At 35.1% G+C, this 15,088-nt stretch overlaps 1 protein-coding gene across 19 annotated transcripts in view; it reads left to right on the top strand.

The window, feature by feature from the left end:
- Positions 1–5,954, top strand: part of LOC140437792 (uncharacterized) — a 102,785-nt gene extending 96,831 nt beyond the window's left edge. For all 19 annotated transcript variants that reach the window (XM_072527518.1, XM_072527531.1, XM_072527524.1 and 16 more), the window contains 2 exons: positions 2,953–3,048; positions 5,569–5,954. In XM_072527518.1, coding sequence (XP_072383619.1) covers positions 2,953–3,048; positions 5,569–5,803 — 331 coding nt within the window. In that variant the 3' untranslated portion in view covers positions 5,804–5,954. The remainder of the gene's footprint in view (positions 1–2,952; positions 3,049–5,568) is intronic.
- Positions 5,955–15,088: the final 9,134 nt, after the last annotated feature.

A 15,088-nucleotide genomic window follows, 5' to 3' on the forward strand; every position in this document is an offset into this window, starting at 1 on the left:
TGTTATTTAAAAAATATAAATGATGTATTCTCTACATGTTACTGACTTACCAATACTGGTATTTTCCTTTTAATAACTTCCTCTTTCAATATGGGTAACCAGATCCTACTACATTCTGCCGAGGAATTCGCGACACAATTGGTCTCATTTAGCATAATTAGAGCCGCTTCTTTGATTTTTCTCTTTTTACCATCCGTTTCTTTTAGGACTATATTTGAATCATTCCATTGAATCCTATGTTCATTATTCCATGCATGTTTACATATTTGAGATCTATCAAATTCTCTATTTTTAATATAGGATTGATGTTCACTTATTCTAACATTTAATGGCCTTGATATTTCACCTAAATAAAACTGATCGCATTCACAAGGTATTTTATAAATGCAATTCTTTGTCCTTTCTTGTTCATTGTTAGGTTTGGTTTTGGACAAAATAGATCTCAACGTGTTTGTTGTTTTGAATGTTGTTGAAATGTTGAATTTATTTCCTATCCTTTTAAGCTTTTCCGATAATCCTTTTATGTATGGTATTGTTATTTTCCTCGTATTATTCCTTGTATATGCTGTAGGATCTCGTTCTAAGTTGTTTTGTTCTATTCGATCGATTGTTGAAAATTACTTATTTATAAACGATAAAGGATAATCATTTTTTAATAAAACAGATGTTAACAAATGTTTCTCCTCCAAGAACGAATTTTCGTTAGAACAAGTAATTTTGGCTCTATCGTATAAGGATTTAATGATTCCCTTTTTAATATTAATATTGTGATTTGATTTGAAATTTAAATATCTGTTGGTGTGTGTTGGTTTTCTATACACCTGAGTTTCGTATCCAGTATCGTTCTTAGAGATTAAAACATCCAGAAAAGGTAATGTGTTATTATATTCCTTTTCCATGGTAAATGTTATTGTCTCTTCTTTATCGTTTATATCATTTAGGAATGTGTCCAACAACTCTGATCCATGAGGCCATATTGAGAATACATCATCTACATATCTCCACCATACTGAGGGTTTTAAATTTTGTTTAGAAATAATATTTGTTTCAAAATCTTCCATAATGGAAATTGAAACGTCAATAAATGTATCATCATCATCATTTTGGCTTTACAACCCTGTGTGGGTCCTAGCCTCCCCAAGAATTTTTCTCCAGTCGTCCCTATCCATCGCCTTCCTCCGCCAAGCACGTATTTCCATATTTCTCATGTCTTCATCGATGTTATCTAGGAATCTTGTTCTGGGTCTTCCTCTTCTTCTTTGACCAATAGGTCTATCAAGGAGCGTTTTTCTAGCTGGGTCGGTTTGCTCCATCCGCATAACATGGCCTACCCACCTTAGACGTCCTATCTTTATGTGTTTTACGATATCTGGTTCCTGGTATATCCTATAGAGTTCGAAGTTGTATCGTCTTCTCCAGACACCATTTTCATTTACCGCTCCATAGATGCGCCTTAGTATTTTTCTTTCGAAACATCCTAACATGTTTTCATTACTTTTTGTTAAAGTCCAGGTTTCTGAACCATATGTTAGGACTGGGCGTATTATTGTTTTGTAGAGTTTTACTTTTATATTTCTTGATATAACTGTAGATTTAAAAAGGAGATTAAGCCCAAAATAGCATCTATTAGCCGTGCAAATTCTGCGGTTTATCTCTGCGGTAGTGTCATTTTCAGTATTGACGAGCGTTCCCAGGTATACAAATTCGTTAACTGCTTCGATGACGTCATTTTCTATAACAAGTGGCCGTAGTGTTTGTGGTTGCGTACCTATTTTCATGTATTTTGTTTTGTTGGTGTTTATTATTAAACCCATTTTTGTAGCCGCTTCCTTTAATGCTACGTACGCCTCTCGTGCTGCGTTTTCCGTTCTCCCAACAATATTGATATCATCAGCATATGCTAAGATTTGCACAGATTTGTTATATATTGAACCGGTAGTTGTGATTTGTGACGTACGTATTACTTTTTCCAAAGCTAGATTGAATAGTATACAGGAGAGTGGGTCTCCCTGACGTAGTCCGTTATTTGTTTTAAAAGGTTCAGAGAGTTCCCCCTGGATTCGTACTTTGCATTCAACTTTTTCAAGGGTTAGTTTGGTTAAACTTACCAACTGATTTGGTACTCCTAGGTCTATCATTGCTCTAAACAATTCTCTTCTATTTACAGAGTCGTAGGCTGCCTTGTAGTCTATAAATATGTGGTGCGTGTCTACACCGTATTCCAGTGTTTTCTCTAGAATTTGTCTTAGGGTTGAAATCTGATGAATTGTTGATTTACCACCTCTGAAACCAGCCTGGTATTGTCCTATTATTCGCTCTGCATATGGTGCCATACGATGGCATAGTATATTGGAGATACAATAAATGTATTTTAACCTTTAATTGTGGCTTATTCCCATTTAAATAGTAATTAATTTAAAATTCCACAAGAAAATAGCTTCAGAACAATATTAAGAAACATTTTGATTTGATTGAAAATGAATGTAATTTACATTTAAAATCGTCCGCCGCTTCATACTCCAGTAAATGACTGTTTTGAAGTGTAATTTTCCGCATCACGACGGATTTGCTTGAACTGTGGATTTAGGTTCCTCACCCTTCACTTTACTTTTGGACTCGAACCCAGGGTTACTTTTACTTGTGTTGTGGAAGACACCCCTTCACAAGGATGAAAAAATATATGTTGAAAATAAGTCCGGAAATGGATAAATTGATTAATTCTAAGCAACTTTTATTGTATATAATTTTTGAAAGAAAGCGAGTTACGACCAAAATAAAGTTGGTAAAAACATCATGAAAATCACCCCCTAATTAGCACCCCGAACTAATTTTAAAAGGTCCATATATTTATTTTTGCGGTTTATCCCGTATACTTAGTCTCCTAACAGTCATATTTAAAACCCATATATATTGTTGTAATTGTTTACTAAGCTTTTTATTTTTGATTTGTAGAAAATCGAGATATGAAAAAATGACAGAAGACGAATATATGAACAGTAAAGTTCGATTCGACAAAAGCTCATTAAAAAGGCCATCAAACAGAGAATCGTAAGTTATTCTTGTATATACTAATATTATTTATATAATAAACCATATTTATATAAACAAATGACAAAGATGACAAAACAGAAAAGTATAATGACAGCAAAAAGATAAACCAAATGATAAAAGGACATGTCCTTGATAAAACAAGAAAACGACGTACCAACTTAGTACCAACAGGCCCAACATTTGGGCCTGTAGGACCCATCGCCGGCTCTGCGGACTTCTTCCTGTCCTCGGAATTAGACCGGGTGTTGACCATCTTTGCTTGTCACTGATAAAATGGTTTAATACTGCTACTGGTATAAAATAACGGTTACCGTGACAAGTATCTGTTATAGGTAACAGTTCCAAGGAGCAGTTACAAAATAACAGATCAAAAATAGAAAACAGAACAGGTAAAATCGTCTAAGTATTCCTTGACTTACGGAAGGAATAACTTAGTAAACAAGAACAATAAAATGGTATAAAAGTACAATGCAAAGAAAATGTTTCTAAGTGTTTCTTGACTTACGGAAGAAACAACTTAGAATGAAAAGTAAAATACACAAGATAAAAGAATAGAAAAGTGCAGAAATATTCCTAAGTGTTTCTTGTCTTACGGAAGAAACAACTTAGGACAGAAATACAGATAAATGAAATATGTAAATATAAAACAAGGTATGGAAATATTTCTAAGTGTTTCTTGACTTACGGAAGAAACAACTTAGAGTAAAAACAAACAAGAGAATCAAATATGGAAAAATAAGAATACAAATACTTATAAGTGTTTCTTGACTTACGGAAGAAACAACTAGCATAAAATAGAAAATGAAAAAAAACAAATGTATTAAGTATTTTCTTAACTTAAGGAAGAAAATATCATAGATAAAATATCGGAAATAATAATGCAACAATGATTATGAAAATATTTCTAAGTGTTCTTTTGACTTACCGGAAAAGAACGGCTTAGACGCACAATTAAAATAACAAGTCAAATATTCAGAAAAATATTTCTAAGAGTTCTTTGACTTACCGGAAAGAACTACTTAGACAAAGTACAAATCAAAACATAAAATAGAAAAAGCAAGATAAATATTTCTAAGTGTTCTTAACTTACGGAAGAACAACTTAGACACAAAATACAAGAAAAATAAACAATTAAAATGATCAAATAAAATATCAAACAATCAGTACATGAACAAATATAGATCAATGTAATATTCTAACCTGAAAAGGTCTGAATATACAATAATGCTAAAGTAAAAATGGTATATAAGAAATCAGATATAAAACAATAACTTAGTAGGAACAATAATAGCACCGACTAGGTCTACAGTAGAAGAGGCAAGCTCGACTGATCGATGAGAGAAAATCTACCTGCTTTTATGTAAAACAAATCCTTTGTTTTACGTAGCGAAAGTGGAATTTCCCTGCATCGAATCAATTAGAAATTTGGATTTGGCCAAACTTGGAATTCCCAAGTATTTTGTCCGATATCCAAATTCCTTGATGCGTCCGGCACGGCTGTCAGCTCCCGGCTGACACACCTCCGGAGGACAACATACGGTATAGTATGTATGTTAACTAACATGCATACCGTATGTTACGGTATGTAATATACGGTTATGTACTATTTAACGGTACGTTAAAACGATAGGACGATAGGATGACAAAAACAGAAGAATGATAGAATCAAAAAACGATACAACATAGAGCTATAAAACTATATAACAACTGAATGCGACAGGAACAAAATTATATATGGTTAAAACGACGGAAACCCACAAGAAAACGGTAGAACGATAGAAAAACATAACAACAAAAGGCTGAACGATGAACTACTAGACGATAAGTTGAATTAACGTGCATTGCCACTACGACAAAATATCTGAATCGTGAGTACAGAAAATAGAACAAAGAATAAAGAAGAAATACCATCGTGGGAAAACGCAGAACTATAAAACGACATAAAGACTGAATGAGGAAAGAACAAAATCGCATATGAATAAAACGACAAAAATATACAAATACAAAGGTAGAAAGATGAAAAACATGCAAAACTAATGAAGGAAATTAATGGGAAAATCCCAGTAGTTGGCTGTATACCATAGTTAAAAAACTAATACTGGTATAAAAATATTGGTACAAAAACTTTTATATTTGGTTATTTTTTTGACGACGCTTTTAACAAGTTGTAATAAAAAAAAAGTTTTTATACCAATATACAAAGTTTTTACTTCTGTATTAGTTGTTTAATGACGCAATCACACAACAACACAACTGACTGATAGAAGCCAGACTGACAAAAAGGCGGAAAAACACAAAAAGGGCACACATAAAGACAAAACGAAGTATACAAAAGACGATAGAACAGAACCGCGTAATATAACAAAGATAAAATAAATAAAAGGAACAGTAAAGATGCATCAAAACTGACAACAGCAGGTAAACCGAAACAAAAATGACAGGATAAAATGAAAAATAATTTTACTTCTTGTAAATTATTCATAACGTATATTAATATAATTATTATTTATCTTTTAGAACAAATCGATCAAGTGCAATCGAAGAGAGACGACCCACCGGTTTTATCTTCAATAACGCCATCGTAGAAGATGAACCGAGGGATTCTAGCACAGATCCGGATATGAAAGAAAGGAAAAAATCGGTTGCTTTCGATGAAAACGTGGAGAAGCTTCAGATAGATAGTGTGAACGACGATGACATCGACAAAGCTTTAGACGAAGTTAGCAGCGAAGAAGCATCAGCAAAAGTTTAGTAAATGCATGTTTTACTGACGTGTAGAAGCAGAATTTTAGGCAAAAATGTATTATAGATCTTCCGATGGATGTTCTTTTTTTGTATTAATATTTTACACGAGATATGTGATAGAAAATAATCTATTTTAAGAATAAAGTTATTTTTTAATTTGGGTGTTCTTTATTTTTAAATGTTACACATTTTTTTAAATGTAAAACAACTGGTTTTCACAAGGCAATCAACTCTAACTTGTGACTCTACGGGCCACACCCGATAACTCCATCGACCTGCAGATTAATTAAGTGAGGATTTACTGACCACTAGCTTCGGATAGATGATTTGGTAAGTTTTAAAGCAATCTTTTTTCCTAGGATTGAGAAATTGGCCCCAAAGGCAGACGAATTAAATAAATAATCAACGGTATGGATGAACACAAAACTCTAGAATGAATAGGAAGGTTTTATTTAGGTTTATGATATGCTTGTTTAAATAATCTTTTTGGTCGTTTGTAATAATGGTGCGAAAATTGGATCCAATGATGACCTTGTACTTCTAAATCCTGATTTGTGTTCTCGTATTTCTTAATATTGGTCTGAAGCTATTTTCTTGTGGCACCTTAATGTAATTTTTATTACTCGGATTTTGATTATGGCGGTAAACCAGTCAGGTGGTACCTAGATTATCTTGGTACGATCGAGGCTTGGTTTACTTGAATACACTTGTGCCGGTATAGTTGTACCTGTGGCAAGTTTTGTGCTCTTATTTTTGAGAAATCCATTATGATTTCCTTAATTTGGGATTTATCTCTTGCTGACAAAATGATCTGTTTTTGGAGATGAAGTTAATCAGTGTCTGCAATTAATCAAGTTTTTCGGTGGGAAGCAGTTCATCCAGTTATGGTTTATTAAAAGAACTCGCAAAGTCTGCAGATTCACTGTAAGTTGTTTATTATATTTTTGGTATGTCTGCTGAAGAAAATTACGAGAGCTGAAATTTTTCTAATGCGGTCTTTTAAAATCTGCGGTGGCCAGTGAAGTGTTTAAGGGAAGTATATCAGTGTAAGAGGGGAACTTTTTTATTTTTTTTTTATCTACTTCCCTTTCAGTTAGTGTTGCCACAAATATTTCTATTAAACATTATGTGGCGCAATTCCCCACAAAAAGAATTAAAATGTCTAGAACTTCAGACCGTGACCTACCGCACAAATTCAGCTAGTTTTTTTAAGTACTAGGTGGCTTAAAGAGTTGGCAGTTCGCAATCAAGAAAAATACCCATTAGTTGCTGATGTTCTAAAAATTTTTGTTATGTAGATGATATTTTACATGGTGCAAATGATATTGGCACTGTACAAGACTTATGTACAAGCAATTTTCTACGAGTTTAAATTCCGCTGGAATACCACTCCATAAATGGAGTTCTAATTCTTCTGAGTTTCTCGACTCTATTTCCTCTGAATCCCAAAAATCTAATTACGTAGTAAAACCCAGTAATTTGTAATAAAGTATTTGAGATACGTTGGAATTCTCAGTCTGAAATGTTCTCTATCTCTCTTCCTGACATTTCTAGTAAACCAAAATACACAAAAAAAACTCTATTAATAATCGCTTCTATTTTTGGTTCTCTGTTCTCTTGGTCTAATAAATACAATTACTGTATCTGCAAAGTTGTTAACTTTTTCAATTTCATCATAATAGTTCAATTTTCTAGCTCATATTCCTGATCTCGCAAGACTTTAAATCTCTGGACCTCTGCTCAATCCACTCAATATTTCTCGAATTGAAATCCGTGGTTTCTACGATGCAAGCATGCAGGCATATGATGCTTGCATTTATTTGTGGGTTTTACATGAAAATGAAACCGTTTCATGCAACCTAATCACTTCAAAGAGCCCTGTAGCTCCGCTAAAAACCATTTCCCTACCCAGGCTTGAATTGTTAGGGACTGTCTTGCTTTCTACCCTGATTTCAAATATCGTTCTTATTATTTCACCAAAGATTTCTTCCATAGCATCGGTTAGGCTGTAGACAGACTCCCAAATTGTGCTGGCGCAACCCTTCTCGTTGGTCAATCTTCGTAGCAAACACCGCACCTGCTGATAGACAATACATTATGGTGGCATGAGCCCCATTTTCTATTGAACACAACCACTAAATTCAATGAATTCGTTTCAAATATTGATTTAACAGATGTCCCTGAAATAAAAGGCACTCTACACGCTGTAAATAAGTCGAAACCTACTCTATATACAACTTTTTGTAAATTCTCTTCTTTCACTCGGTTACAAAGAGTAATTCCATATTGCAGTAGGTATATTTACAACCTTAAAAATGATGGAACCAAAAGAAATGATATACTTTCGGCTACCTAACTAATAGAAGCTGAGCAGAGAACAGTTAAAATCATTCAACTAACATTCTTTCAATCAGAATTTAAAGACTTAAAGCATCAGAAAACAGTCAAAAATAAGGCATTAAAATTGAATCGATTTATAGGCGCATCTGATTTAATAAGAGTTGATGGACGACTTCCCAACGAAAATGTTTCGTATAATCAAAAATTTCCACTTCTTATTCCTACAAAATGCCAGGTAGGTGGATCGTTGCTTGTAAGAGGAAACATTCGCCTATTGCACACAGGACCTCAAAATACATTGTCAAGCATTAGACTCACTTATTGGCCTCTTGATGGACTGAGAGAAATCAAGAGGATCATATACAAATGTAAGAACTGTTATGGATTTAACGCCATCAACGCTCATCAAATAATAGCCGATCTACCCAACGAACGGTTTCAGGTCTCTCGACCATTCACAAATGTCGTCATTGACTACGGGAGCCCATTTCAAATAAAATCTTCAAGATTGCGACGTGCACCCATTCGTAAGGGTAATATAGCAGTATTTGTATGCCTCGTTAGTAAGGTAGTCCATATAGAGCTAGTGTCCAGTCTTAGCACTTAAGCATTCCTACTACCTAAAAAGATTTCACGCGGAGGTATCCCTAAAACCGTTTATTCGGGCAATGCGTCCAACTTTCTTGGTGCTCGTAATCAGTTGACAGAGCTTTACGAGTTTTTTATGAGATTGTTCTACCTACCATAAAATAATTCGCAGCCTCAACATTAATTAAGTGGAAGTACATTGCACCTCGATCTTCACATCTGGGTGGAATTTGGGAAACAGCTATAAAAAGCTGCAAGTATCATTTGGTAAAAATGATGAGAAATAATATTATTAAATTCGAGGAATTAACCACTGTTTTGGCTCAAACAGAAGTAGTTTTAAATTCACGACCCCTCTGTCCATTGTCAGACAGTCCAAATGATTTTTCGTTTCTAACCCCCGCTCATTTTCTCATCGAAAGCAGCATGACTTCTTATCCAGAGAAAGATATCTCGACAAGATCCGAAAATAGTTGTTCACTGTGGCAGAAATGCAGCAAAAAGCAGCATTTCTAGAAATGTTAGTCTAGGGATTATTAAAATCACCTCCAAAATAATTCCAAATGGTTTCTGCCCCAAGAAAACATTAAAGCTAACGATCTTGTACTCCTAATAGGTGACAACGCTCCCCCTCTAAAATGGCCCCCGGCAAGAGTAGTCGAAACATTGCCAGGTAAAGACGGCAGGATTCGAACAGTAAAACTAAGAACTAAAGACCAAACATTTATGAGAAATATTGTTAAGATGTGTTCCTTTACCTTATACTCATTTAAATGTAGGTCACATCAACAGGGGGATTATGTTGCGTAACAACAACATTTAATATTTTTATTCAATTTTTGTATCATATCATCATATCACACTATATATTAGTTTTAAGGTTTAGATTTGTAAAATTCTCTTGTACCATCTAATAATCTACGGTCGCCGATAGCTTGTATTCAAAAGATCTTTCTAGACGTAAGCTTCTAAAGTCGTCAAAGAATCATAACAATGAAACGATTATTAGTAATTTCTAAATTATCGGTTTGTCATTCGAAAAATCCCAACAGAAAAAAAAGTTGAAAAATAACCTTCTCAGGTAGTTTTACCAATGAAAGGAGAGTTGAAGGTTATGTAAATGTAAACAGATCCAATATTAGTCGAGGGTTAGGGGGGCGATTTCTGAATTTTAAGAAACCGTTATGAGCCGAGTGTGATTCAAGGGGGCGAGTTGACATCAGTTCGAATCCAGCATTGTGAGCTCCAAGATCTTATTCGCGCTAGCTGCTCTTCAGAAAGTTTAACAAAGTAGGAATATTAATAATTTTACTCAGTTCGTATCAATATTGCATCACCGACAAGTTATCTAGTCTTTTCTGCACATAAATTCAAGACGACTAAATTTCGCAAATCAGCTGTAGTAAGCAAGTTATCGGCGTCCAAAATACGTTGTGGTAATTGTTTAAATAAACTTGTTAAAACGTTCTTTGCGAAACTTTCATTTATCCCAGTTTTCTTGATGTTCCTTGAAAAAAGTATAGAAAAGGAACCTATTTTCCTAAGGACGCGACCCTTTGGTGCGCGAATCAAAGGCATCATTACAAGGTGTAAGGACAAACACACCTGCATCTTCGCATACTTAGTATGATTCATTTTTTTTTTATTTTCTTCCCGACTTCAGTACCCCCCGTCTAGAAATCTGTTGATCCACTTCCAAAAGCTCGCCGTTGTGTCCTTTAAAGCCTCCGAGAGCCTTTTGCATTGTGTACGTCTTGGGTTAATTTTTAGGTTACCCAAAATAACGCACCACTTCTAGGCCTCTTTTTACCCATCCAGGTTTAATGTACTTTACAGTTTTTATATTTGATATCTTACTTCTAAACTGCTATACTCCTAAAAGTCTGGCACTGCATTCGACTTTCTTTTTTATATAGGGTATCCCTTAGTCCCCTTTTTCCCAAATAATATATAACTTGAAGAAAATAAAAAAAAAAACAGAAATGCAAAAAAAATAAATAGAATTCGCTAAAGAACCCACATATATTAACGTAGACCTGATATTTAATATCTTAAATCTTTTTCAAATTTTTTCTTTTGACAATTATCTCGTCTGAAGAAATAAGTACACAGATTCTCAGATAATAATCTTACAGAAAACAACGAGAAGTTAATCAGTTTTCCGTATTATAAGAAGAAATATTATCTATAAATCTCTAGCTTTACACTAAAATCCGCACTTCAAGAATTTTAAAAACAATTCATCTAAATTTATGGCTGAAATCTTAAAATGTATTTAACAAGATTTGCCAGATGTTTCCTTAACTGCTCCATTTATTTACAGATAGTTTAAACTGTGAGGTTTTTGCAGTGTATAAGGATAGTTTAAAAATTATTGCACTATGTAAACATTTATAAGATATTTTAAAGGGAATATACCATTACAGATTAAAAAAAATCAGGATAGGGTATTGGAATCCTAGAAGTCTTACAGGTCAGAGAAATGAGTTGGTATATGCGCTTAAAAGAAAAAGAATACATATTGTTTGTATTTAAAAAATGAGGAGGAAAGTACAAAATATGAAAGAACCAAGTGAAGAATACTTGTGGTATGTAAGAAAAAGTAACATTAGGAATGGAGTTGTTATAATCGCTGATAGAGAACTGAAAGATAATGTAGTAAAAGTTGAGTAATAGAATAATGTCAGTGAAATTTGTAGTTTATAAAGAAGGGTTGAATGTAGCGTTCTCCTATGCTCCTCAAATCGATATGGGTGAGAATGAAAGAAGAGTCATGTGATCAATTAGGAGATATGCTGAATGAAACTCCCTCAAAGGAAAGAGTCATAATTGGAGGTGATTTTGATGCACATATGGGCCAATCCAAGAGATGATATGAAAGAATATATGGAGGAATAGGATTTAAAACTAAAAACGAAACTAAACACGATATGCTGGAATTAGCAAGGGCATTAAATATACTAATTGTTAACACATTCTTTTAAAAGAGTAAAAGGCAACTTACTACATCTGAAAGTGAAGAAAAACACTCCCAATTTCATAAAAAGAAAAAAGATATACAAGAATGTACTGGGTACAGACATGCTTCGAAGGCCAACGAGAACTTCATCGAAACTCCGGAGGCTGGAGTACCACATGGAGTAGTCCTGTCACCCCTACTGTACACAATATACACCGCAGATGTTCAGCCTTTATGCAGACGACACAGCGATTGCAGCCAAACACAGAAACTTAGAAGTAGCGGTCAACAATCTACAGACAGCATTGGATAACATTGAAGAATGGTGTATCCAATGGAAAATAGCAATTAATTCAGAGAGGACACAAGCAATCATATTAAAAAAAAAAGAGAAACAGCTGTTAGTGCAAGATAATCCCATCGAATGGAAAAGAGAAGCGAAATGCCTAGGAGTCACTATGGACCAAGGCAACTCGTAGACACGCTCACGCAACTCGTAGACACATCCATCCAAAAAACAGCAACAGCCAGAGCAGCAATAAGATGACTCACAGATAGAAATATCAAACTACACATAAAGACGAAAATGAGACTAATAAACAGCATCATACTTCCAATAATCACATATGCATCCAACGCATGGGGATACATAAGCAATTCAAATAAAAAGAAAATACAAGCAGCCCCCAATAACATTTTTAGAGAAGCGGCGAATGTACCCAGATACGTGGCTGAACGCTTTCTGTTTAAAGAACTGCAACAAGTAAGAGTGATAGATAAAATGACAGAAAAAGCCAGAATTAGGTTTTCAGAATTAGCGAATCACCCAAGCCCGATCCTGCGAGAGATAATAGGTTATAATGCGTTCCACCGATGGAAGCACAAAAGACCAAAACAGCAAATCCTGGCAAAACATAAAGTCTAGATAATTCGTAGCTTTACCAACAAAAGATGCCTCAGCATGCACCACTGGAAATTTTAATAATTGATGTTTACTTTCAGGACAACCTTAAAAAATAATAATAGTAAATAAATAAAGGCTTTAACAACTAAAAAAGGAAGTTCTTGTACCCAGGACTTCCACACGAAAAGCATTTGGCTGATAGTTGTGTCCCTATCGCGCATCAGAGTGCTATAGGGGGAAAAGGGATGGTCTGGATCATGGGCGCGTGGTGGAGTGGTTTCTAATAACACGAATCAATATACCTCGTTCCAACGAATTGTAACACCCGAATGTCATTCTAAGGGGTGTGCAACTCTCAGACTGGCTTAATCAAATTATATACTTAATGCGACCATTAGGCTGTTAGCAACGTTGGTACACGAACTGATCGCTGCTCCGTACGTCGCACCTACATTTTGGCGTTCCAATAGTAATAGACGTTACTGGAGCAGCCTATATTCTTATGCATTATTCAACTAATAAAACGAAAAATACTCGAAAAAAAAAAGGTGGCAAACAGTGACCACGGTAAAATGCCTTGGCGTAGTTAATAAAACAAATATAGACATCACAACTGACATCGCGGCATCTCTGAAGTAGGACTTGTAAGGTAAAAAGTGCTTCACGTGTACCCATGGAATTGTGGAATCCAAATTGCATTTTATCGATATTTTTCTTCGCATTTCTTGTAAATTCTGGAATGTATGATTTTAAGCAAAATCTTAAGTACACGACTCATAAGGCTGATAGTTCGGAAATCTTCGCACTTTTTCGCAGATCTTTTTTTGGTAGTGTTACAAATGTTGACAACAGCCATTCAACTAGGCTATTACCTGAATCGTATATGGCGTTAAACTGTTCAGTTAACTCCTTCGTCCTCAGTTCACTCATCACCTTAATAAGTTCAACGGGTATTTCGTCCGGACCTGTGGCCTTACCATTTTTAGACTGTTTTAAAGCTGCTTTCACCTCGCTTTCTAGTATTGATCGTGTTTCACTTGGAGCTCTTCGATTAGTTTACATTTTTCTTGCATCCATGTCTCCTTGGCTCTTCGTATTTCTTTTTTAATTGTTTGTTAATTTCATGATATTTCTTCTCGTCCCTGTTTTTTCATTAATCTCCTTTGGTGCAGTATCTGCAGAATGTCATCAGTCATTTATTCTTAATTTTTTACTTTTGTTTTCTTTCCCAGATGTTCTTTTCCCGCATTTAGCATGACGTCTTTGATATAACTCCATTTTTGTTCCACACTCTGTTCTTGTTGTTTAGCGGTTTCTAGTTTTTCTCTCATTATATCTCTTACGTTCTGACGAACTACGGGGTCTTTTAGAGTGTCATAATCCAGGTTCTGTTTAGGTTTATTTTTGATGAGTTTCTTTAGTTTATGAGTTCTATCTGGCTCACTAGTGGGTTGTGGTCCGATGAGACGTCTACTTCTGGGAAGGTCTTCTTCGAAGTCAAGCTGTTCTTGAATCTTTTGTTAATGAGAATAAAGTCGATCTGGTTTTTAATGATATTATTGGCTGTATCTGCAGGTAACTTCCACGTATAAAGTCGTCTTGGGGGAAGTCTAAACAAGATATTAGCAATGGTAAAATCTTCTTCCTGACAAAATTGAATAAGCCGGTCTCCCCTTTCGTTTTTCTCGCATAAGCCGTGTTGTACGACGATGTCTTCTATTCTGCTTTTGCCAACTTTGGCAGTGAAATCACCCATGCTGATGGTAAGCTCGTTCTTCTTGGTATATTTTATTGCTTTTTGTACAAGTGTATAAAAGTCCTCGATATCCTCTTCTGGCTTATCTGATATTGGAGCGTAAATTTGAATGATGTTCGTATTAACGGGTCTGCTTTGCAGCTTCATCAAAATGACTCTATCAGAGAGAGGTAGCACGCTGATCACAGCTCCAGAGACCGTTTTGCTGAGAATCACCGCTACGCTATTCCAGTGATGTGATTTATCGTTTACCGCATAATATACTATATGCTCACCCACACAGCACTGTCTGGAGCCTGGCCATCTCACCTCGCTTATTCCCATCACATCGATATTTAGTCTTTTCATTTCTTGAATGGTGATGTGTATCTTTGCCCCTACAAACATATTTCGAAGATTCCAAGTACAGATTTTTTGAACGTTCCACGTGCACACTTTTTCTCGATTAGTGTTTAAATATTGGTAAGGATTTCGTGGGTTGAAGACCTGAGAAGTCTCACATTTTCGTATTCTACCTCCCCTGCCGGATCTTGGTATTAATTATTACAAGGTATACAATCAGTACCTTGTCCAAATTGGTTTACATTAACCATGATGAATGAACTAGGGACTATTTATGGGGTGGTTTCCCGTTGCCTTCTTCATCGCAGTGTCACAGCCGTTTGACTCATAATGCGAATGGCACCTGTGAGTATCTAGAATTAAGCCTACATGATTTTTTTTACTTCCCACAGCCTTAATCCAG

This window comes from Diabrotica undecimpunctata, chromosome 3 (assembly GCF_040954645.1).
Source record: "Diabrotica undecimpunctata isolate CICGRU chromosome 3, icDiaUnde3, whole genome shotgun sequence".
In the NCBI taxonomy this organism is placed as follows: Eukaryota; Metazoa; Arthropoda; class Insecta; order Coleoptera; family Chrysomelidae; genus Diabrotica; species Diabrotica undecimpunctata.